Source organism: Cuculus canorus, chromosome 15, assembly GCF_017976375.1.
Source record: "Cuculus canorus isolate bCucCan1 chromosome 15, bCucCan1.pri, whole genome shotgun sequence".
Classification (NCBI taxonomy): Eukaryota; Metazoa; Chordata; class Aves; order Cuculiformes; family Cuculidae; genus Cuculus; species Cuculus canorus.
Genome location: NC_071415.1, coordinates 94,380 through 118,694, shown reverse-complemented (window position 1 = coordinate 118,694; position 24,315 = coordinate 94,380). Strand labels below are relative to the sequence as shown.

At 43.8% G+C, this 24,315-nt stretch overlaps 1 protein-coding gene and 1 long non-coding RNA gene across 11 annotated transcripts in view; one reads left to right on the top strand and one right to left on the bottom strand.

Annotated features, from left to right (window-relative positions):
• Window positions 1-14,808, bottom strand: part of GSG1L (GSG1 like) — a 59,726-nt gene extending 44,918 nt beyond the window's left edge. For all 5 annotated transcript variants that reach the window (XR_008452420.1, XM_054080611.1, XM_054080614.1 and 2 more), the window contains exon 1: window positions 14,352-14,808. Coding sequence is in view for 4 of the 5 variants with exons in the window: in XM_054080611.1 (XP_053936586.1) it covers window positions 14,352-14,652 (301 nt within the window). In the remaining variant the exon portion in view is untranslated. The remainder of the gene's footprint in view (window positions 1-14,351) is intronic.
• LOC128853713 (uncharacterized) lies at window positions 4,028-23,805 on the top strand. Of its 6 annotated transcripts, XR_008452426.1 has the most exons (7): window positions 4,230-4,831; window positions 9,287-12,558; window positions 13,948-14,160; window positions 14,525-14,653; window positions 14,805-15,316; window positions 16,364-16,471; window positions 23,668-23,805. It is a non-coding gene; the product is annotated as an uncharacterized LOC128853713 (long non-coding RNA). The 6 variants fall into 6 exon arrangements; XR_008452425.1 differs by lacking the exon at window positions 23,668-23,805 and adding an exon at window positions 18,524-18,646 and having other exon boundaries at window positions 4,028-4,831; window positions 14,805-16,471; XR_008452422.1 differs by lacking the exons at window positions 16,364-16,471; window positions 23,668-23,805 and adding an exon at window positions 14,246-14,439 and having other exon boundaries at window positions 4,028-4,831; window positions 14,805-14,940.
• Window positions 23,806-24,315: the final 510 nt, after the last annotated feature.

The window sequence follows — 24,315 nt, the reverse complement described above, 5'->3', positions numbered from 1 at the left end:
CAAGACAGCCAAAGGGAATGGCGTTTGCTGCTACAGAAACCGCACAGGCTGTTCGGAGAGCTGGAGACACACGGTGCCTTTCAAATAAATGGTAAGGTACAAAGCCTTTCTGGAATGTCTGGGTACTGAGGAAGCGATTTTCACCGTAGTGTTTGACTGTAGGTACTTTGTCTGTGGGACGGATATAGAGAGTGTGATCACAAGCTATTTGTAGGAATGCGCATCCTCATCCTCGAATCAGCTTGCTCAGAAAACCATCCCTCCCAGGAGACCTGGCTATGGCTGAGCCCTCCAGTTTAAATAATATGGATAAAAATGTCCAGTAAAAGACCTTTTGGAGCCACAGCACAGAGAGTGATTGTAGGTTGGAGACAGAGAAAAGCCTAGAGGGAGGTCACTTCACTTTCAGCAGCTGATATCTGGGTTGGTCATGGTTTATTGCTAAAGGCTGTGGTAGGAACTGCTTAAGCAGCTCCTGATGAAGAACACTTGCTCTTGTTATTCCTGTTGCTGGAGCGCTGGAAAGCTCTCCTCCATTTTCAGTGGTAACCACCGGTGGTATTTATAGACCACATTCATACTTCAACATACAAACATGCATCTCACTGAGAATTGAAGATGTCAGCAGTGCTTTCACTGCTCCTCTTAGGATTTATTCTAAGTTATTTTTGGGTATCTTGTATAACTGATCTCTTAAGCCCTCTTAAGTTTAATTTTAGGCTTGGCAGAGTTTATCCTGCTGTGCTGCCCTTTTCCAGATGCATTTTCTCCTCGTAACCAGGCTCCTGGAGAGTCTTCAGAGAATACAGGAAGGGCTGTTTAGAGATGCAACAAGAACAGTGTCTAGGATTCATTCTCCTAATGCTCTGGCCTTCACCCAGTTGCAGCAGCAATTCTGACAGAAGAGAAAGCCAAGGAGTGATCTCTCCTGCACATAACTCACATAGAAAGAAGAGATGTGACCTGTCTTGAATGTTCTCTGCTTCCATGCAGGAACAGTGGCCGTGTGCAGTGCGCGTGAAGCTCTCTGGAGCTCAGAAGTGTAAGGGAGCTGCTGGAGTCACAGAATCACAGAATCACAGAATCACCAGGTTGGAAAGGACCCATTGGATCATCGAGTCCAACCATTCCTAACACTCCCTAAACCATGTCCCCAAGCACTTCATCCACCCGTTCCTTAAACACCTCCAGGGAAGGCGACTCAACCACCTCCCTGGGCAGCCTCTGCCAGTGCCCAATGAGTCTTTCTGTGAAGAATTTTTTTCTGATATCCAACCTGACCCTCCCCTGGCGCAGCTTCAGGCCATTCCCTCTTGTCCTGTCCTCAGTCACTTGGGAGAAGAGCCCAGCTCCCTCCTCTCCACAACCTCCTTTCAGGTAGTTGTAGAGAGTAATAAGGTCTCCCCTCAGCCTCCTCTTCTCCAGGCTAAACAACCCCAGCTCTCTCAGCCGCTCCTCATAAGACTTGTTCTCCAGCTCCTCACCAGCTTTGTTGCTCTTCTCTGGACACGCTCCAGAGCCTCAACATCCTTCTTGTGGTGAGGGGTCCAGAACTGAACACAGTATTCAAGGTGCGGTCTCACCAGTGCTGAGTACAGAGGGAGAATAACCTCCCTGGACCTGCTGGTGACCCCAAGTCCAAGGAGAGAGGACTGATTGACCACCTAAACATCAATAAGAGCTAGGTAATGGCTTCTTCTCTGGCTTCCCAGGGGTGAAGTAGAAACATCCATGCAAGCCCTTGCAAATGCGTTCCTTCATCATCACACTGGCTCTGGATGGGCTCAGTTGTGTCTCTGCTGGGCTCCCTTAGAAGGAGGCATGGGTCATGAGGGCCTGGAGGTCTGGATACCAGCAACTGGAAAGCCCTGAATTTGTATATGTTTTTCTCTAATTAATCCTAATTAATTAATCTAATCCTGCATATACATACACGTATGTGTGTATATTTATAACTCGCTGTGGAGCTTCAGGCTGAACCAGCCAGAGAGTAGGAGGAGGTATATCTGGTGGCTACGTGGCCCTTGTTAATATCTGAGAGACCGTTAGAGTGATGTAGTTTTACGTCTACGTGGGGAAGGGGGTTGTATGGTTCACTAATCTTCAGAGCTGCTCAACAAATTGGAGCAAGAGAAGCGAGCTTGCTGATGGGAGTAGTGTTTCTGAGATGGGCTGGGAGGAGACCTCATCGTTCTCTATAGCTCCCTGAAAGGAGGTTGTGGTGATGTGGGTGTTGGTCTCTTCTCCCAAGTAAGAAGTGATAGGAGGAGGGCAAACAGCCTCATGTTGCAGCAGAGGAGGTTTAGATTGGATATCAGGAAAAATGTTTTTACTGCAATGGTTGTCAAGCACTGGCTGAGGGACGTGGTGGAGTCAAAATCCCTGGAGGGATTTAAAAGCTGTGGTGCTTAGGGATGTTGTTTAGTGGGACTTGGCAGTGCTAGGCTTCCAGTTGGACTTGATGATCTTAAAGGTCTTTTGCAACCTAAATGGTTCTATGATTCTATTCTAAATTTATAACATGGCTGTTGCAAGAACAAGGACCAGAAGCTGGTGTCCTGGATCATACTTATTAGTCCTATGTTTCTGTATTCTTGCCTCTCTGAGCCTGTGATAAATGTCTCATTAATAACCAGGGCAGCAATATAAAAACAACTCTGAAAAATCCTAGTTTGTATGTCTTCCAGCCACACAGTTTCAAAATATTCCAGTTAATTTCACTTAAAAGAAATCCGGTAGCTCTCTCTGAAAGAATTATCTCTGTTACAACTCTGCTTTTCATCTTGCAAAAAAAAAAAGAAAAAGCTGTCTGTATTCACTTACTCTGCATAAAATTTTACGAGTTCAAAAGTACAGTTCTAATGGAAATTTAAACGATTAAATTTCATTTAAACAGCATTCCCTTTTAGTAACACTCTGGCTCCCAGCCTACGAAAGACAAGGTCCCCTTTTTTTTCCCAATAAGCCCTTACAAATCTTTATCTTTCCCATTATATCCGGAGTCATGTGATTCTGATGAGGTTCCCACATCATCCATGGAGAGTAAAATCATTGTATTTGTCTAAAAAAAGATATAACCCTCAAGGGATCCCAGCCTCAACACGGCTGAGGACTGCAACACAACTTCAGTGAACTAAAGTACTGCGTTAGGGAAAATACAGGTTAATAAGCTCACTCATACTGAGTTGTATCAGGTTAATTAACAAGTGAAGTATTTTGATTAAGCTGATCCCAGATAGAGCATTTAACTGCTTTTTTTTTCTAATGAAAAATCGAGTATTAATCTGCAAAATCAACATTTTCCAGTTGACCTTGTTGATTTTGCTGGGATGATACTTTTCCTGAAAAATAATCAAGCTCACACAGAATTACATTGAAATATGTCTTGAACTGTGGAAACAATTGTTTTCCCTCACTCTGACTGCTGCCATTCATAGCTGCTGCCCTTACTGTGACATAAGAATTTGCTCAACTTCTCAGCCCCTGCTGAGATAACTCACGATCTTTTTCCCTTTTGGGATTTACAGTCTGAATGCTATGTAACTGTTCCCTTCAGTAATCTCAAACTCTTAAAACTTCCTGCCTTTTAAAGCGGAAAATGTGAAAGCTTTCAACTTTGTCATTTCAGGCATGCATTTTTTTTTCCCTCAATTCACATATTCACAAAGAGGCAGCAATAATTTTATCAGAGAAGTATCATCCCACTCTGAGGTTTTCCCTGTGGCTTGTTGGGGTAATAAATAGCTATGCAGGAGGCAAAAGGTGCAGCAGAAAAGGGAACAGCCCAGCGTGTTTGTGCTGACTGGGACTATGTGCCATGGCAACTGCGTTTTCTGCACTGCAACTCTCCCTGATGTGAAAAATCTTGCACGATGTCTGAAATCACGGCTATTTGAAACACATCCAAGTCACAAGACTCATCAGATCATCTTGGTAAGACCTGATGGATGCGTACGCACACCTATCATTTGGAGAGCTGGAAAATAGCTCAGATTTTTAAATTAGTGGGAGAATCAAGGAAACAATGGGACCGAGAGAGGCTTTCTGGTGTTAATTTGTACCTGACTTTGTAAATCTGGAAAACATCAAAACAGGCAAAGAGTTTTGAGGCACTATAAGCATTTCCAAACAAAGAATGAGAAGAGGAGGGTTTTCACCTGTTTATCGCACCGGTGACCATCTGCTTCACTGTGCTTACTCTGTGCTAATGCAAATATGCCAAAATAAAATAAACCAATTGTCAAGGGTCCAGTATCTGTGGGACTATACGGTCTCCCCAAGAAACTGTGAACAACTGGAAAGAACACCCTTTGCAGAAGATGTAGCTGATATACACTTCATTGTATAAAGTCTGACACGCCTTCTATAATCTCCCATGAGATTGCGTTAGCAGTTCCATTCAGGCTGGTGATTAACAAAGATCAAAGGAGTAAGTAACCAATAAGACCCTAAAACCCTGGTTGTAGAAGAATTGTGGTTCAACAGCTCCCACTCTTTCCAATTATTAGCTGTGGATCAATGTGGATTATCTTTTAACCATGCCAGTGCTTCTCTCCAGATAATGCCCAGCTGGAGTATTTGCATTGGATCTGTGCCCTGGCTCTGGACTTACATAAGCAGAGCAGGCAGAGATGAAAGTCACTGACAGCAAAGAACGGAACTCCTTTTCACGGATGGGATTACTCCAGAAAAATGAATACATCAGAAGCTGACGTGTGCCGAAATGGAGGCAAAGACAGATTCAAGACAGAGCATGATTCTGATAGCATGGCACATCCCTGTGAACACCAGTCCTGAAGTTGTAGCTTGAAACATGTGCGAGTGACTGTAGGTAAGAGGCAAAGGGATTGCTGGAGGGGATGGGACCTTAAATGCCAGAGCTACATTAACCTGTTGTTCTTCTCCACATTTAGCATCATAACAGTATCTCCTCCCTGGCTTGCCCATCTGTCCTCTCTCTTTTCCTCTTAGCATAGACTCATAGAATAGTTCAGGTTGGAAGGGACCTTAAGGATCATCCAGTTCCGACCCCCCTGCCATGGGCAGGGACACCTCCCACTGGCTCAGGCTGCCCAAGGCCCATCCAACCTGGCCTTGAACACCTCCAGGGATGGGGCAGCCACAATTTCCCTGGGCAATCTGTGCCAGGGCCTCACCACTCTCATGATGAAGAAATTCCTCCTTATGTCTAGTGTAAATCCGCCCCTCTCCAGTTTATACCCACTGCCCCTCATCCTATCACTACAAGCCTTGGGGAACACTCCCTCCCCAAACTGCAGCTGCAATTCAAGCTGCCTGTTTCAAAGTCAACTGTAGAAACTTGCCCCACCTTCCCTACTGAAAGATGCTCGATTGTTTTTTGGCTTAAGCTGTCCTCTTTTTCCAGGCAGGGGCACCAAACTAGGAGCATGGAAACTTAGGTAACTTTGACCTTTCAGCCACAGACTTAAAAGAAGTCACCAAGATGGACATTCACACACCATACACTGCAAATAGACAGGTTTTGAAATCAAGGGGGAAAAGTCGTGCTTGCATTTCGTCTTGTGAACCTTATTTCGAAACTTGTACCTAATAACTTTGCAGCAAAGTCTGCTTTAGTATTTTTTGTCTGGCCAGGAGATTCAAAGTGAAATTGGGTGGAATGACAGTATGATGTGGTTTTTGGTCTCTCCAAATCTAGTAAGTCTAGTCGTGGGGGAGTGGCTCTGCTTCCCAACCCAGTTCCCACATTGTAAGCATAGTTTGTGTTCTTTTCCCTGCCCAAATACAAGTTAGAACACCGTAAAGTGAATTTTGTTTGCCTGTGCCTGTTCCACAAGCCATGTCATTCTGTAGAAATAACATCTGTTTCTCATTATTTATGCTTCCTGTATCATTTATAAGCCAGACCAGCAAAGATTTATACTACCATTTTGTTTACCAACAAGAACACTGCGTAATGTTACACCAATTATGATTAACAGAGGGTCCTGCTGGAAGCAACCCTCTTCCCCGGTAAGTCCTCATTTTGGGATCTCTCAGTAAGCCAGTTCTGTTAATTCCATATAAGAATAGTTTTAAAATCAGGATTGAGTCTGGTGTAATTTAAAAGCCATAAGGATACTGTGATGACTTGATATTCCATCCTGTATTTATTTCTGTACGCCTCTGTTCGTGTTTTGCACTAACTGGCAGCAGAGTAAGCACCTCAGTTCTCTTTGAAATATGGGACCTATGTGTTAGTCTTCAGCACTTTGATATTTATTCCATTTACAAGGAACAACCAGATCCCTCCTTAAACACTGCTAGGTTAAGTGCTTGAGGAAAGACACACCTAATGGGAAAGAAACATAATTTTGGCTCGTGAGATAAAGAATAACTTATCAAATAAGAAGCAGTTCACTGCCTAGTCCCTTACTTTGCTTTGTTGTGAGTCTCACTCTGCAGGGATGTTATTTCCACATTTTGTGTAAGATAGATGTTCATATAGCTAGTCTGTCTGGCAGATTCGGGAGAACCTAAAACCCAACATTTCCAGTTCCTATGGGCACAAAATATCTGCCACATCCTATAAAAACCTGAAGACCCATAATAAAGCAATGACCACCACCGAAACCACTAGTGTGTACCACAGGAAGAGTGCAAGAATCATCTCGAGGAACATGAACAGATCTGAAGACTCTTACCACACAGCTTAAATTCCTGTGGCCAGGCCTATCTTACCCTGTAAGCAAAAAACCAAGGATTTATTAGGAGGAATTCACAAGTGTTTTCCTGAAATGGACCCTTCCCTGTGTTGTAAAAGAAGGCAAAAAATTGTTCCTATCCCTGTTATCTAGCCTGAGGGAGATTTCTCTTCTGATCCCAAATTAGATCATCAGTTTAATGTTCAGTGCATGAGCAGACATACCAATTAGAGACTAAGAAATTGCAATAATGTCAATGGCAGCAAAGCAATCTCCTCACATACTGTCTCCAACCGTAGCCAATTTCTGATGCTTTAGAGAAGGCGTAAAACCCTCCAGAAAACAACATGATATACATCAGGTCAGCAACTATTTTTCTCTTGGCTCCCGCTGGTGACCGGTGGCAACCCTGAAGCGCGAATCATAGAGTCAACAGGTTGGATAAGACCTCTTGGATCATCGAGTCTAACATAGCCACAGTGTGAGCAATGCAGTCAAGCCATGACAGCTCCTTTCAGACTTCGTTAAGATACCAACATGCGGGACTTGGTCCAAGCTTCTCAGGCCAGAGACGTTCATCGTCTCTCATACAGTTGTTTGTCTGAACTGGAGAATTCACATTTCAGCCCGTGGATTTCCTTTGCCCACACTGCCCTCTGTGGAGGTGAAATCCAGAGGCACTTTCTGGGATCCCCTCCTCGGATTTTCACTTTTTTCCTCAATGACAAGTTACTTAATTAATAATTTTTTCTTGATATTTACCATACATACATAAGGTACCATAACATCCCCTCTAGATCTTCAATTTGTTGTACTAAAGTGGACCAGTTTTGACTTTTCTTTTCTTGAAGGAGAGTCTTCCTGAAGTACCATGGAAATCCCACCCTGCATCTATTTCACCTCCCTCTTTTTCTTACCATAACTATGCACGATGGCACCAGCAATGTGATGTGTTACCTGTGCTTTGCCCAGTGGTGGCAATTCGTCCCTAAAATAGCACCTTTCCTGTATATATCAGTGTTTTGCAGCTCACAGTCACCTGACAGTCAAACAGTGGCCCATAGTTTGTTTCTGGCTGTACTTGGTAACTATCTGGGACCTCACAGAATTTTACATCTTACAGTTTGGTGCTTTTAATGCTTTTTTTTTAGATTTTAAGACTATTCTTACAACTCTATCAGACTAACTCATGGTTTTAGTTATCCAGAAAGAATCTCTCCTCCAACCCCCCGCCATGGGCAGGGAAACATCCCACTGGATCAGGGGCTCCAAGCCTCATCCAACCTGGCCTGGAACACCTCCAGGGATGGGGCAGCCACCACTGCTCTGGGCAACCTGGGCCAGGGCCTCCCCACCCTCTCAGGAAAACATATCTTCCTAAGATCTCCTCTCAATCTCCCACCTTTCAGCTTAAAACCGTCAACCCTCATCCCATCCCTGCACTCCCCTCCCCAGCTTTCTCGTAGCCCGTTCAAGCACTGGAAGCTGCTCCAAGGTCTCCTCGGAGCCTTCTCTTCTCCAGGTTGAACAATCCCAACTCTCTCAGTCTGTCCTTGTGTGGGTGATACTTCAGCCCTCAGATCATCTCCGTGGCCTCCTCTGGACTCGCTCTGAGCTCATTGCCCTTCCTGTGCTGAGGACTCCAGACCTGGATGCAGGGCTCCAGTCGAGGCCTCCTGAGAGCAACAGAGGAGCAGAATTGCTTCTCTCAGCCTGCCGGTGACACAATATTCCCAGACTTTGTGTCAAAGCGCATGTAAAGTGTGCATTTAAAGCAGGATTATTCTCTTCAAATTAAGGCTTCTGTGTTAGAAACACAACTTCTTAGGCCGATCCCTTTTTGGTCAATGAGGAAAACACATAATCCCAGAGCTCAATTCATCCCATACGAGGAAGTATTTACCCTCCCCAAGAAGTACTCACTACTCTCTACTGATGGTAATGATGGTGATGATCAGTTTAGGCACAGGCATCTACATTTGCTAACATCTACAGGTTTGCTGTAAAATTTGTCTTCCCTGTTTTTTTTTTATGATTTAGGTGGCATGAGTTGTATCCCTAGATCTTTTTTCTAGATAGCTAATCTCAGCAATAAAGAATCTGCTCAAAACCAAATATGAGGACAACTAGAGGTATCCGATCTCCATTGTGATAATTTCCCTTTTCATATTACTCGCCATAGCCTTCTTATAAGACTGATCTTCAGTCAGTTTACAATCTCTGTATTTATCCCTATCCTAATAAATAAAAATCTGTGCCATAAATTTAAGCAAAAATTCTACCTACTTCAGTGTCTTTGTACTGTCATCCAGTGACTGGTATTTAGGGAAGAAGAAAGAGGTGGGTGTAGGGCAATTCTGCTCACTTGATCCCCTTGTGGTATCAGCACTGCATCAGTAGTTTGGGATTTCCTGGTCAGAAATTGTTCTCAAATCATCCTGTTAGTTACACCAAGTGGTGTTCCCTCCCTGGATCCATACCTTCCCCGGTTTTGGCCTTCATATATTCCCTTGCAGGGAGCTTTCTAAGAAGGAGTATTTATTTTTGTCTGTTATGCCTTATTGTTCTTAAATCACAGAAGCAGTCAACAATAATTCTTCTCTGATCTCTGTCATTCCCAGGTGATCCCCACCAATATCATAGCTCTCTGCACATCGTGCCTTTCTTCCAGTCCGAAGATCCTCCGGCTGTCTCGCGTTCCCCAGTGAGGAAGTGAGTCTGTATCTATCACCACACTGTTACCATTCTCTCTGTAGTTCTTCTGTCAAGAATTTTCAGTGGGACATTCCATCAAATGGTTTTTTTTTGTAAATCCATAGCGACTGGGTCTAATGCATTCCCCAGTCTAAGAAGTGATTCATCTTGTTAAAAGATTTGCCTTTACTAAACCCCGGCCTTTGATAAAACCTATTTGTTGCCACGTACGGAGTGCTTTCCCTGAAAACTGTGTTAAGGTTGCTGGGTCAAGTGGCCTGTATCATTTTTTTCCCAGTCTTCTTTGAATACAGAGATGTGCAGATTCTTGCTACTAAACCTTCGTTTTCATGTGCCAATTATTTCAACATCCTCAGATGGAGATGATCCAGGCCCCCCGGGTTCAGTTCCACCATAGCTGGAAATGTTAGCTGTAATATAGAGCTCTACCTCCTCAATTCCTTTTGCCACTCTTTCCTTCCTAAACTATTTAGAACTAGCAATTTTTACATTCCGGTCATGCGAATAAACCCGCCAGGTTTCAGTCATGCCAATTATATTGTATTTCTCATAATCCAGCAAAAATTCCCAGTTCCTCTTGCTTTTAATTATATCCTCACAAGGTGCTTCTCCCCGGTCTCTCTCTCTGGACAGGTGCCTACGGTGAATCACATATGCTTATTATCACGCGGTGGTGGGGGAGAAGGGTGATGTAGTACTGCTCTGGATCTGTGAAAGTGTATGGCAAGTTCTTGTGTTTCTATGTTACAGATTTATTCATTTCTGCAGGATACACCTCTCTCATTTTCTGGTTCCTTCTCAAATGTGCATTTAATGTCCGTATTTATGGTGCATTTTGATGCATCCCTACATACCAAGTAAGTTCCGCTCTACCGTTTACTCCTTAAAGAGTGCTGAGGAATGGGTGGTACAGAACATAAAAAGAGCTACAGACCCTTTGCCCTCAAGATATAATTTCAAGAATACGAAACAAACCTATGCATACCCATCCCTGATCTCTCTGACTTGTATGGAGCATGGTGAGCAACGCGGAAAGGCTTGTTGTTTAATTAAAAGGACAGCACTCCAAACACTCCTAGGCAGCTGCTTTTCCTTCTGAATGTGGATGTTATTACTGAGGCTGTTCATTAGCAACTAAACCAAGATCTTGGTTCATGATTTTTTTCTATTAAAATCAAAGCAAACACGCTATTGAACAAAAACTTGTGATTGCTTCCCAGCTCTCAACCCCCTCTAGCTCTCAGGATGTGCCACCTTATCTACTCCGTGTGTTAACTTCTACGTGGCATGTATGTTCTTGAGTCACTTTACCACTGCTGATAGCGCGTGGTTGGGATCTTGTAAGGTGTCTGGCACTGACACAAGCACAAACCTGGACTGCAGGTGTGAATTAAGATACACACTCAAAGTCAAGTGCAAAAAGAAATTAAACGATAGAGAGCTTGGCTCTGAAATGCTTGGCCACAGCCAAGGAATTCATGGCCCAAGAGGAGACAGCAATTCGTGTGCCCTGTGCCGTGTGTGAGAGCAGAACAGGACCTGTGAGCTTGTGTGGAGCTCACAGGGTACGCTTCAGCTTCATCCCCTTCTGGAGATGAGGTATGTTGCTCTTACAGAAAGTACCTCCACTTGTGTGGGATCCAAAGCATTCAACCCACTCTGAAAAAGAGAGCTTTCATCTCCTTCTTGGCGGACTGGGATTCAGCATGCTTTGAGTCAGAAATTGCGCTCAATAATTACAGTCCTCACCCACCAATGACATATATATGCTAAAGTGGCTCCATTGCCAGAGGGGACTCACAATTCTATTTCTCAGGTGCTAAATGCTTTTCGGGTTCTTTAGCTGTCCTAGACATGCTGGATAAAAATAAATTCTACATTCACAAATTATTTCAGAAATAATCACAGCATTCAATCTCTGTTAGAGACGTCGGTGAAACTAGAGTTCCTCAGCAAGATGAAGGTCTGCTTCCCTAGTCTCTGCACAGAATCTACAGCATGCTTTTTGTACCTCTATCTCTGGGATCTCAATACAATCTCAATACAAATCTCAATACATTTCACATAAGCAATAAGAAGACGCTCAAAATATTTTTTTATTGCAGCCTGAATGTCATTTTAAGGTGTCACTGAGTCCCAGCTCCTCCGGTCAACTGGAATCCCTGCAATCCCATCCTTCCTTGCAGCATCTGCCTTCTGGGAACCAGTCCTGGAGTGTCTACACTACCGGATCTGTTATGTTTCAGCTACACCAGTGCACAGAGCAGAAAGGTTTGACAGAGCCGTGACTGTAGGGAGAGAGACATCAAAACCCTGGTGGCTCGATAAAGAATGTGGCTCACAGCCGGGAGCGTTAGGAGTCTCTGGAGTGTTTTGACAGCATCACAGCCACAGAGAGTGTTACTGGCATTCGTGTGTTCTTGGTGGGATTTGTGTCGCTTAGCTTCAAACACCTTCAGTGAGGAATCAGGGATAGGTCAGGAGGTGTGGGAATGCTGATGACCATAGATTGTGGTGATATGTTCCACTGCCGGAGGTGTGAGCCGGTTGGGTGGCTACTGAAAGCACTTTGCCTGGAGGAAGGCTGTTGTTCCACTCATTTTCAGTGAGCTATTGGTAAAGCTTTAAGAAAGATGTTATGGAAAGTATGGAGTGCATTCAAGCTAGAGATTTTGCCTAATTTAATACTGTGTCCTTAATGGTATTTCTGGATGTTCTGCTGGAATAAGTGTGCTTAACAGTGACTGTATGACTTTGATATCTACGGGACTGCGGTCAGTAAATGTGCTGTGGACAGTGCGATGAGTCTGTGGGATGGGTTACTCAGAGATATTGAGTGGTGGGGGTGTATGTATAAGCACAGTCACAGTGCTGTGGGACTGGGGTTCGTTGGTGCCTCCCTGCCTTCTATTTTATTATTTTATCTTGGATGAAATGATCACCAGCCAGGCTGCAAAAGGCCATGTTTGTGTACTGCCATCCTGGTGTTACAAACCCATAAGTCTGAATGAAAACCTTTCATGGTTATCTTACGTTGACATTCTTACAGACAAATTTAGACTTGTGTTCGTGACATCGTTCCTGTCCCTGACAGAAATAAACCTATGGTAAATGCTGAAGGAGGTGGCTGGCTGTGCAAGCCAATATGTCCCTGTACCTGGATGGATTCTTTCCAAAGGTTTGTCACTCCTGTTCTGTTAGCTGAATAATACTTTTCTCAAAGTTAATGTTTCAAATCAGAGGAAACACACACGTGGCTGCTATGGTGGTGCGGGGAAGGAGAAACAACCCCTCCTCTGCTGCTTTCACCATAACTTTTTAGAGCTGGTTCCCAGCTGTCTCCTGAAATCACCCACTCCACCACAGCTTTGTTTACCCAGTACAGAATAGATCACTGTATTTCTCTTCTCCCACAAATAACTCAGTTTTCTGAGTGGGCTACAGTCACACAGTTACAACTTTTCTCACACATAAATCTTAGCTTGGAAAGCTTTCAATATCTGCCAGAAATCCGAGCATGCTTGATTGTCCCAATCCCAGCTAAGACGCTCAAAAAGCCAGAGAGTCTTAAGCTACTCACTCACTCACTCACTCAGGCTGCTGTGGCCTAAGTTTATTTCCAAATCAGTAAGAGAAATAATCTTTTTTTTTCTATACTTTATTCTAACATGAGAAGGGTTACTTTGGTGCTCTCATTTCCTCATGGAGTTTTTTATTGACTGTTCCAAGGTTGGAGTTAATGAACTTTCCTTTTCACACGTTAAATTGAGTTTTAATGACAAATCCTTGAAGCACTATCCTCCTAAACACCACTGAGTATAAACAGCATCTAGGGATGAAGCGGTCTGTGAGCTGCTCCTCAAGTTTGCCCAACTTTATAGCACATCCTTACAGAGCAGTATTACCAGGATCTCATAAACTTCCATTATCAAGGAGGTTGTGTCCTCAAGACACAACACGTAGGATGATTAACTGCTCCTCTCTCCCAGCAGCACTGAAGGACTAACTCTCCACTCCGCTCCTTGGGCAATGGCAGGATAGAATGGAAACAGCCCAGCAAGGTGGAAGCGGTTTCCATGAGCCACCGTCATACTGTGTCGCATTTGTAAACTTTATTTTCCAGTAACATAAGGTGAAAAAAAGCTCTTTCAAAATCAGAGATTGGATGTTAGCTCTACCAGGCAGCTTGGGGAGTAGGGACTGTCAGTTTGCATCTGTTGAGACTTAAATCAGTCCCATGGCTGCTACCTTCCATCCACCCTCCAGTGTTTCATTTCTTGGTAAGTGTCACAGTGTAGCAGAGGAAATGAATGCACTGGTAAGCCGGAGAGATGCCTTCTCAAGTGGTTCTTTGCAAGTCAGTGGCTGAGCAGGGCATAGAAATGAGCTTTCTTGTGCCAAGTTGTGCCCTTTAACTGCTATTTCTCTACTCTACTTCAATAAATGTGCAACCCAGCCACCAGGAAGGGTTTGTGGGTGGTCATTTACTTAAGGGATACTGGAAAAGAGGCAGTCTTGGCTACAGCCTGATAAAAACTGTGACCTTTGTGCTTTCCCTGTCATTCAGACCCCTGCCCTACAGGTTATTTCGGGCGCAATTGCAATTAGATGTCAGAACCTCCTTAACAACTCCCGGCCGCTGCCTTTTGTGCGCTCCATGGAGCAGCTCCTGGAAGGGAAGCACTGACCACTCTCCGGCTGCAGTGCCCATGAGGGTAGCACATCCTGCTTATCAGAGCTTCAGCTGCTTTTAGAGCACAGACCCTGCATCAGCCAGCAGGTAAACAAGCAAATCCTTGCTCTCGCTGGAAACAGGTTGCTTTTCAACAAAGAACTGTTAAAATCCTGCCTCTCTCTCTCTGCAGGGTGAATCTGCTTTAAGATACAGCACAGAACAGCTTGCCTGTGTGTTTATCACACTGAGCCACACACAAAGCAACACAAGCTGGAAGGAAGTTGTTTTATACTTACCAGCGGCATTGATATTTTCTTCACAGGAGTACCAGATCCCAGTGTGAAAATACCTGAAAAGGAAGCGGTCATCTCCTGTCTCCCAGCTGTAATGAACCACATTCTGGTTTGTCTCATTTGCAGTCTCATTCCCGCTGTAGTTGAGGCAGTTTGTCTTCTTCTCTTTCCCACAGCTCGGCTTGGGGACCCTCTGCGTGCCCTCACACCAGTGGGTCGTGATAAAAGCTGTTGTAGAGAAGAGGAGAGCCATCAGATTCAGACTCACTGCTAGCAGGGCTCTGCATCTTCGATTTGTCTTCATGGTAAATCCGCCCTCCCTCCCCCTCCTGCTGAGAGAAGAAGTCAAAAGGGTTTGTTTTATTTTGGGGGGGAGGCGGTTCAAAGCCTCTCACGATTCAGAATCCAGTTTTCCAGGTATCAAAACTCTTAGCTTCTTCCAATCTGTTGTTGTAGCAGTGATGGAAATGTTGCAGCCAGGCTCCCATTCTTCTCCTCACTTGAAATCCTGCCTTTGTACGTTAAAGGAGCAGCTGCGGGCTCGGGAGCGCGGCCGTATTCTTGCAGTCGGTGTGCTTCAGTGCGCTGCCAGGATCAGAGAGGGTCTGTCTCACAAAGAGCACCAAGAGCAAGTGAACATCTGCTCGGGTACCACACATGATCCCAAGGGGCTCCGCAGCCTCCTCCGCTGGGAGACACCTGCAGGCTGTGGGACTCACTGTCCTCTATTCCCGGAGGATCAGGCAGGAGAAACTCAGTGGAAGGCAGGAGGAGGCAGAGACAGCTGCCAGCGGCTGCCACCGTCCTCGCAAACCTTGGGGACCACTGCAGCGCTGGCGGCCGAGGTGGACTGGAAGGCGGCGTCACGTCTTAGTCCCCAAAAGAATCACTGTTTGGAGCTGCGAAATACATTTTTTTTTTCTGTACCAGAGGGCAGAGATTGGTTCAGGAGGAAGAGGAATGAAGAGGTACTTTAGCTTTTCTGTTCTGAGCTAGTGAGTAGCAAATTCAGGGTCTGATTCTGCTGTCAGCGTGCCAGCGTAATTCTCTGTCTTCAGAGGCTTGCTCTGGCAGCCAGCAAAGCCCCAGAGGAATTTAGATTTGAAAGAATATAATGAGTAAACCCCACATTTTTCACAATACCAAGTGGAGCTGCTTTCTCAGGCTTTCAGTTCCAGCCACAGCGCACACAGATGTTCTCTTTGAAGTGGGTCTGTAGGACATTTTGTAGGTCCCAGTTTGTGCAGAGAGAGAGAACTAATTAGAGTAAACCCTGGCCTTTACTCGCCAGATGGCAATGCTCTGAGAGCAGGGAGCGCTGCACAATAGCCCATCTCCAAAGAGAAGTACATTGTTCTGCCTTGTTGGTAGACTGACTCATAGAGTTTACAATTTCTTTCCATATTGCTCAGAGATATCTGGTGAAAACCGAGTGCCCTGAGGAGGCCACGGCACCTGATGGTGGTGGTGGCACAACCTGTACGAGCTTGTATCTGAGCACTAAGGTTGGCCACGTTTGTCATGTAATAGGTCTGTGTCCCTAGTGGATGAATGCAATTTTCTGTGGTGAAGAAGTTGCACAAACCTCCTGGGCTTTGATTTCAGTGAAAGTTCTTCCTAGCTTTGTTAGGTTTTCATGCAAGAGCTGCGGAGATGTTTGTGACCTTTCAGAGCAGCCCAGCGGTGGGATTCCAGCAAGCCCTGGAGATAAGCATGCAGCTCCCAGGCTCCTGGCGGGCAGTGCTCTCGTCTCCCACCTGTACTCTGTTAGGACTCAACATCCAAAGCTCATCCTATGCCTTACTGCCTGCGCACATGAAAAGTGCTGGTAGTTCCCACAGCTCCTTGAAGAAACCAGGAAAGATTGGGTGAAGCCTCTCCTCAGCAAGACACTACAAGACTTCAGGGACCTGTTGTGGCCTCTGTGGTGCTCTCCCTCTGTATTACTCCTCTTGTGGTGCCTGTTCTACATGCTGGGTTCCAACGGCTTATGGGATTTTTCACTATTTATACAGATTCTCTTGGCTTTAGCCATGTTGCTTGAAAATTTGTTTAAATATAAACTAGAGAGTTACTAGAAGATGCTGCTCCATGAGGAAAAATTGTGATGGCAACTTTGCAAGGTTAGTGAAATATCTTTGTACTGCAGATCCTGCCCTACCTATGTGGCCTTCATTTCACCCATTCCTGCCTGTACACGATGACTGCTACCTCCTCGGTGCCAGATGTTTCCAGTGGCTGGTGCCGAGTCTCTCTGTGCACTCTTATCCTGTTGGAATTGCACCGCACCTCTCCACACTCCATCCTTTCAGCATGTCATCTTGCAGCCAAATAATCAGCATTATTTGGTTGTTTTAACGACATGCAGGCAATACAAGTGACAGCTACTTAGAATCATTTGGGTGTTGAAGGACATTCCTCTTAGTTGTGCATTTGTGTGTTCCCGTGTTTCTCAGCCTTACCTACATGCTTAGAGAAATAAACGATGCCATTTAAAGTACGACAGAATGCCTTCACACGAAAGATAGCACTTTTCTTCAGGTTTGTCTTTCACATGGTTGTCAGTCTCTGAATCATCACACCAAGTGTGAAAACAGGACTTTACAGGTCTTTTCTCACAAATCTTGTCTATCTACTGTCCTGTGGCTCGTGTTTTCTGCTCCCAGCACCAACAGCTGCACACTTTGTTGCTCCCTGTGGGATTGGCATCCAAGAGTGATAATTTTGTTCCTTATATTCTTCATATTTTGCTCCTTACCTTCTTTTATTCTTGTTTTGTGGGCTGCTGAGAACAGAGATGGTAGCAGTATATATATATATATATATATATATAAAAGGCAAAATTAAAGTTTCTTCTTGTGCTACAGAGCTTTTAGAATTTTAAGCATTTAAAAATATTCCACACAAAGCAAAGTATGGTCAAAATCAGGGATTTTTTTAACATTAATCACCTTCTTTTTCCTAGAAGAAGTCAGTTTTTTTCTAATTATTAGACTCCTCTGGCTTGGGATTACTTGAAAGGAAGGAAACTAGTCTGTGTTATACGCACGCTGTAATGCTCCAACCATTTCTCTTTATATAATCTCTGTTTATCAGATTTGTTGTATATAAAAAAGGAAAGATCATACATATGTTGCAGAAGGCAGTTCAGATGCCTGGATTAAGTTGTATTTGTGTGGTATTATCTTTAATAGTAAAGCAGAAGGGTTTGAATGCTATAGAGAAGTAGTTTTAATACTGTGGCTACAAGAGCCTTTAAAGTCCTGTTTGTGGCAATGGCTTTTCTCTGATGCTGTGAGAAAAACTACCTTCATGAGTTGTAGCTAAACCTCTTTTCCTTTACTGTTTCTTACAGGATCAGTGTAAATTGTTACTGCTCAGTATTTACTTGAGTACAGAAAGAATTTGACCCAAGGGGTTTAAAATAATGATAGCACTTGCAAAGGAACCCTTTCAATCAGGCTATGTTTTTCACTAATGGGAAACAGAAGCCACATTCTCTAAAATGAGAAGCAGCCCTACTTTTGGGTCCTCTGGTGATGATGGGGGAATGTTGGGCTTAATCTGGCCAGTTATATGATACCAGCAGTGGCAACTGCACAGAATTCTGTGCTGGTTTTAAATCAAACACCCTAGAACTTCTCAAATTTCTCATTTCTTACAGGGCTGTCACCCTGGGCTTCTCCATGTGTTTGTATTGTCTTTTTCATTTGTCACTGGACCGATCTTCCAGACTCCTCCTTCCCTCTTGGGCTGTACCCTTCCTGGCAGCTCATCTTTGCTTTTCCTCGGCACCACAGAGCCACAGAATCCACTTGTTCAATTCATTTGTCTCATGAATAGTTCAAAATCTCCTTTTCTAGCCAGAATTTTCCTGCTTTGACATAGAGCTCTGCACAGCTTGCCTTTTTTCTCTGACCATGGCAAATACGAATTGTTGGCGTGACCCCCACATACTTCCCCTGCTGACACTCTGTCCAACAAAATGGCAAATGTTTTCTCAATCACAGAACAGGACTGACTTTTGTATTTGGAGAAGAAGGTTAGGATTGAAACACTCTACTTACTTCCCCCATGCATTACCTGTTAGTTACCAGCTATGCAGTTTTTCTTCTTTCCATTCCATGTCTAGGCAACCTTTTACTGGTTTCACCTCATTTTTCATTCTTTCTCAGAACTCTGTCCCAAAGAAGCCTGCATTCCACAGCGATGCTTCGCACTCCAAGCCCAAAGGTTGAGCTTTGCAATCCTGTTTATCTAAAAGATGCTGCTGAGAGACGTTACTGGGTTGGTTTTTTTACAGAAATGAGGCTTTCAGCAAAAGGATAGTCCCACCAGGACGTATTTGAAAGTGGGCTGAAGACTGAGACCATACGAAATCTTGGTCTTCCGTTTAACTTTGGACTTGAAGTGCCTCTCATGCACGTTCCTTGTGGGCATTGAGTGAAGCACAAGAAGGTTGCTCAGGAAATTTTTCCTCTTCCTAATCTGACCAGCAACAAAATGTTTTTTGGCGGTATTGTAGCAAAGACCTTTAGCAGCCTTGACAGAAAGGAAAGCAGCAAAACAAACTGTTGATTCTCCTTTCTCCATCAGTAAAGCTACAATTTCCTTGGCCCAGTGTCACTGGTCAGTACATGAAACCTTCCCACTGCACTCTTTGGAGTAGCTGGTTTGGATATTTTGATCAGTTGTGTTATTCATCCTTTCTTGGATGTCAGGACTAGATCTACAGGCACTCTTTCCCTTGATTCGCAGTCTATCCCAAACAGAGTTAGATGAGTCATTCAACACCCTTTTCTGTTTAAAAACTATGTGGTCTATATCTGTAATAGGACTGGGATGCTAATAAATTTGTACTTATCTGGTATCTGCATTTAATTCTTCCTGGAGAGGGAGATGAAAAGAAGTGGCAGGCCTGAGTCGTGTCGTACCTCATGTCTAGGAGAGGTGACTGCCTAAGCTGCCTGAAAAGGCAGCCTAGGAGGTCCTGGCTGAGCAATGGAGATATTCCTGGGACCATTCCTAATCCGTCATTTACATGGGTCTACCTGTTCTGGGAGGGAATAAAATGTGACAGCATCCTGCTTTTGACCCTGAATTAGAAATATTTCTGTCTTGGAGTGACAATAATCATTTCCCCACAATCAGAATGCAAACTGTTGGGTTGGATTAAGACGAAAGTTCAATTGATATGCATAACTTTGGCTAAGTCTAACTCTGCTCAGATGCATTTAAGCTATTACAAGTCACAGGTTCACTGAATGAGAACTCCAGAATCAGAATTCGTGATGTTTATTCCTACAAATAATTTTTTTTAATTATTTATTTATTAATTAAAAATTTTTAATTTTTCAAATTAAAGAAGCATTCTTATGCATCAAAGCCTTACTGGCAGCTCGTGAGCCTTTCAACACTCCTGGACTCCTTGGCCTGGCAAAACAGTAGCCCCAAAACAAAGGCAGATGCAATAAACATAGCAATGCTGAGAAATGTCAAAGGGCTCATTACACAAATATGCACTTTTACAACCCAGACATCTGATTTCCGCATCCATAAAAGGCTATATATGTTTATATCCCCCTGTGCCTTTGGAGGTACCTCGTCCCCTAACTACAAATGAATTCATTTATGTCACTTCCATTTTTTGAAACATTGTGAGAGTTAGACTGATGCTACAAAATCTTTTGAAATCGTATAGATCTCAGGAACTTTGCGTCCTAGTTTTTGTAGCAAAGCAACCAAATTTGAGACAGAATTAATGAAAATTTGACTTCTTCCTTAGAATCCACTCAAAGTCTGAAACAGCATTTTAACTTCTCTCTGGTATCACTTTGCCCTTCCTCTTTCTCTTTTTTATCATATTTTCCCCTTCTATTATCAATATATTTTTAGAGACAGACGCTAGAATGTTTAAATGACTGTAGTTTTCAGTTTCTGCCTGGCAAAGCAGTAAACTATGCACATTTGGTGTCATTTATGTGAAGAATAATATTGCTAATTTGTACATTCGTGTATTTTATTCCCATAATTAGGATTCATCCATATGGCCAGGCACTGTAAGCTGTATGATTTGGCAAAGGAAATTCTGTTCAAAGAGGGGTGCCCAGGCCCAGTTCTTTGTGCGAGGGCTGTATCCTGGGGTTTACGTTTCCGTGTCTTTCTGCAGAAATGCTACCCTGTGCACAACGCATTTGGGAAAGCAGACTTTGCCAGAGCCAAGCAGGAGAGGCTCCTCTTGTACAGGGATGGCTTTTTGATGGAGCAGTGTGACTTGCAGAAAATGAGCTTGCATCCACAGAAGGCGTATTCCAAGCCAATGGATGAAAAGCCCCTAAGCTGTGCCCATGATCCCAAGTTGTGTCGCTGGCTCAGAGGAATGGAAGCAGGGTAGTGATCCTGAGGGTGAGCACAATGTTTGGCAATCGCAGGAAAGCAGAACAGGCAGGTTGGCTCGAGAAACCAAATTTTACAAAAAAACTGCCTTCAGTCTACATCGAGACCGAAGCTACAGAACACAGCAGATTAATATATATACAGCAAGCAGATTTTAAATATTTTGGTGCCAAAGCTCAATTTGAGCAGAAGCTTTTCCCCTTGGGAAGACAGTAGAAGACAAAGCCACCAAAGTACAAATTGATAGTAAAAGCAAAACGGAGACGAAAAGAGATCCCTCCATGGCAAAGCTAGATAATTGCACAACCGTTCCAAGTGGAAAAGGTCAACAGGCTGGTGCACAGAAAGCTTGTGCCTAGCAGGGAGCAATATTTCACATTGCATTGGAAGAAAAATGATGATTATACAGAAGTGACTAAGAAAATGGCAATGTGGACAATAAGGAAAGCAGAGAAGGCCTGGGTAAGGCTACCTCACAATGACACATTCTGAAGTGAGAGACATCTTCTAAACCACAGGGTATTTGAGGTAGCACAAAATTCAGCAGAATGATGGGAACAGTGTCAAAATTAAGAATGAAGTTGTACCAGATGGCACATGAGGGAGTCAAAGCCAGGACTTGGCAAAGAGAGGGAAAATGTTAGCCATCAGCCTGTCTGGATAGCAGCAGGAGAGATGAGATATATGAGCAACCTGGAGGATGAGGAGGACACTACTTAACAGAATGAAAGTTCAGCAGTTATCAGATAGGGATTATGTAAGTAAATTTGAAAAGTGGGTGGTAAGTTTGAAGACCACAATATGTTACAAAGTATAGAGATACAGTTGGTTTGTATCAAAGACCACTTTCCCAGGACTATGTGAATTCTCTGGCCTCAGCAAGGGGGCGAAATGAAACAGTAATTGTTCCAAGGAAAAATGCAATAATTCTTCTGGGAACTTTAACAGGAATGAAGTTGCAGGAGGGGAAAAATTCAGGACTAGCATAAGTGCTGCCTGCTCAGCTAAGGAGCCTGGGCTTGTATTCACAGGTTATATTTCTCGCAGCTGATCATGAACATTTAGTTTTTCCAATCCCTTCCTTGACTGAGGTTTGGATGGAGATAAGTCCTTTCTGTTCTCAGCATCCTCAAGGTTTACCCAAGGCCTCCGAGGATGTGTGCATCTTTGAAGAGATTCCCATTTTCTCCACCACCTCCTCTACTGGTAGTGTCTAAACCATTCATGTTTCACAGAAGTCTATTATTCTGTATATATTAATATACCGCCCATAACAAATAACAGACTGCATAGTTTGATATAGAGAGAGATAGATAGATAGATAGTTAGATAGATAGATAGATAGAGCATTCAGTTAAAATAGTTCTGCCAAACACGAATTGTTGAATATCTGAGGTTGGAAGGGCTGTCTGGAGGTGTTTTGATACAAACCCCTGCTCAAAGCTGACTTCAAACCCAGATCAAAACTGCTGGGGGGCATGACAAGCTCAGCATTATGCTCAGTTTAGTGCAGGAGTGCTTCTGTCCAGACTTGAGAAGGCATTTTTTCACCATGAGGACAGTCAAGAAGGTGCACAGGTTGCCAGGAGGGGTTGTGTGGTTTCCTGTTTTGGAGATTTCCAAGCCCAGACTGGATAAAGTCCTGAGCAGCCTGGTCTGACATGAGAGCTGGCCCTGCTCTGAGCAGGAGGTCGGACTAGAGACCTCCCAAGGTCTCTTCCAGCCTGGATTACCCTGGGATCACATGAGGAGCTATTCACCACAGTATTCAAATCTCCCAGAAAGTCCAAGCTGAATACTGAAGTAATTTCTCCATTTTGTTCCTAATGAACAAACATTCCAAGCACATCTGCTTCTGAAAGGTAGTCCTACGCTTTCAGCCATGAAGATTCAGCATGGGAACCTTCATGGACTTCTTCACAGTAAGCAAAGTTGTTACAAATTTAGTTTGTTTTTCTGCTGTTTGCTCTAACTTGTCTCAGAGCTCCCTTGATACAGATTCATCTGTCGGCCCTGTAGACTCCCTGGCAAGCGTTCCATTTCTAGGATTTATTTTTAGTTTTGAAGTTGGTAGGAAGTTGTGTCTCAGATTCTTTTTGTCAGGATTTATTGGGTGTTTGAATTTATTCTGACAGAAATGTTGATTTTCTTTCTCATCTGGACACAACTTCAGGTTTTTGAAGGATGCCGTATTGCTTGTATTACCATCCCTCTCCTTGCTATTTCACCATGCCAACATTTCTCCGCTCTTCCCAACGTCTTATTTGAGAGGTTGAATGCATTTACTTTAAGCTTCTGCTGTGTCTTTCAGTTGGCCTCACACACTCCATTTGGATATCTGATAAAAAAAAAATACAATGCAAAAATAAAACAATTCAAATGCTCTTAATGTCCCAAGAGAAAATAAAGACTCGGGTCCTTCAGCTTGGTTGTAGAGGAAACCCCTGGGTCAGTGGCTGGAGGATCTGTGTCCATGGCTGGCTCTGATGCAGTGTCCCCTGGAATCAGACTGCTATGAGGATGTCCCCTCCATCAGGAACAGCTTTGAGCTACAGCCCTGGCCCTTGGTCGTTGCCAGAGCCACGCTGTAGCTCTGTCTGTACCTGGCCTTGATGCCTCAGTCCTGACCCATCAGCCTCATCATTGCAGACCCGTCCAGTGATGGAACCGAATCCAGTCGTCACCCCCGGACCTTCTTTTGTGGAGACAGAGGAACCACGTTGAGCTGGGAGATGACAACCCTTCCCACTATGGAGCCACCTCACCCTGCAGAGCCATCCCTCTCCTCCTGTGTCCACGGAGAGGAGTGACAGACTCTGGGGTGGCACAGCAGACCCTGGAGTGGACAAAGTTAGCCATTAACTAACTGCTGGCAGCGGGAAGTTCAGGCTGGCAGTTTCCTCTCTTCTCTGTTTTATTCCAGCACTGAAGGCCTGTAAAGCAAGTCCAAGCTCCCGTCAAACCTTGCTTTGGGACTGAAGGCTGTACTGGTGAACAGGATGTCTTCAGGCGGGATTGCTGCCTGCCGGCCTGCATCGTGAAAACATGTCCTTGGCTGTTAATGAAGGTCTGAGTTTGATCCCGAGTGAATCATGGCCATTAAACTCTGCAGAAGTAGCCATTTCTGTAGTAATAGCTAAATTATAGCCCATACGCTGAATGAAACCAAATTAGAGCTCCATGTGCAGTATTTATTTGGGCAATTTCACTTAACCTTAATTCCGCTTATACCTTGATTTAGTAATGTCTGATTTTTTTTATAGTTCCATTTATTGAGAAGACCACGAGAGACTTGAACTGAGTAATTCTCTGTTTCTGCAGTTTAGTACTTTAATAGCAACAGAATTGTCTGTACATAAACTCTTTAAACAATAAACATCTTTATCTGCAGTGGGTTTGATGTTTATTAGCTTTGTAGCACTTCATTTGCAGGACACAGTACCACCTTCACAAGAAACTGGATAGATTCGTAGCCAAAGCAGTGATTTTGGTTATATTTAGATTTTGTAAGGAAGGTAACTTTTAAAGAGACAAAATATACTTTAGTAATACAGAAAATAGTTCATATTGT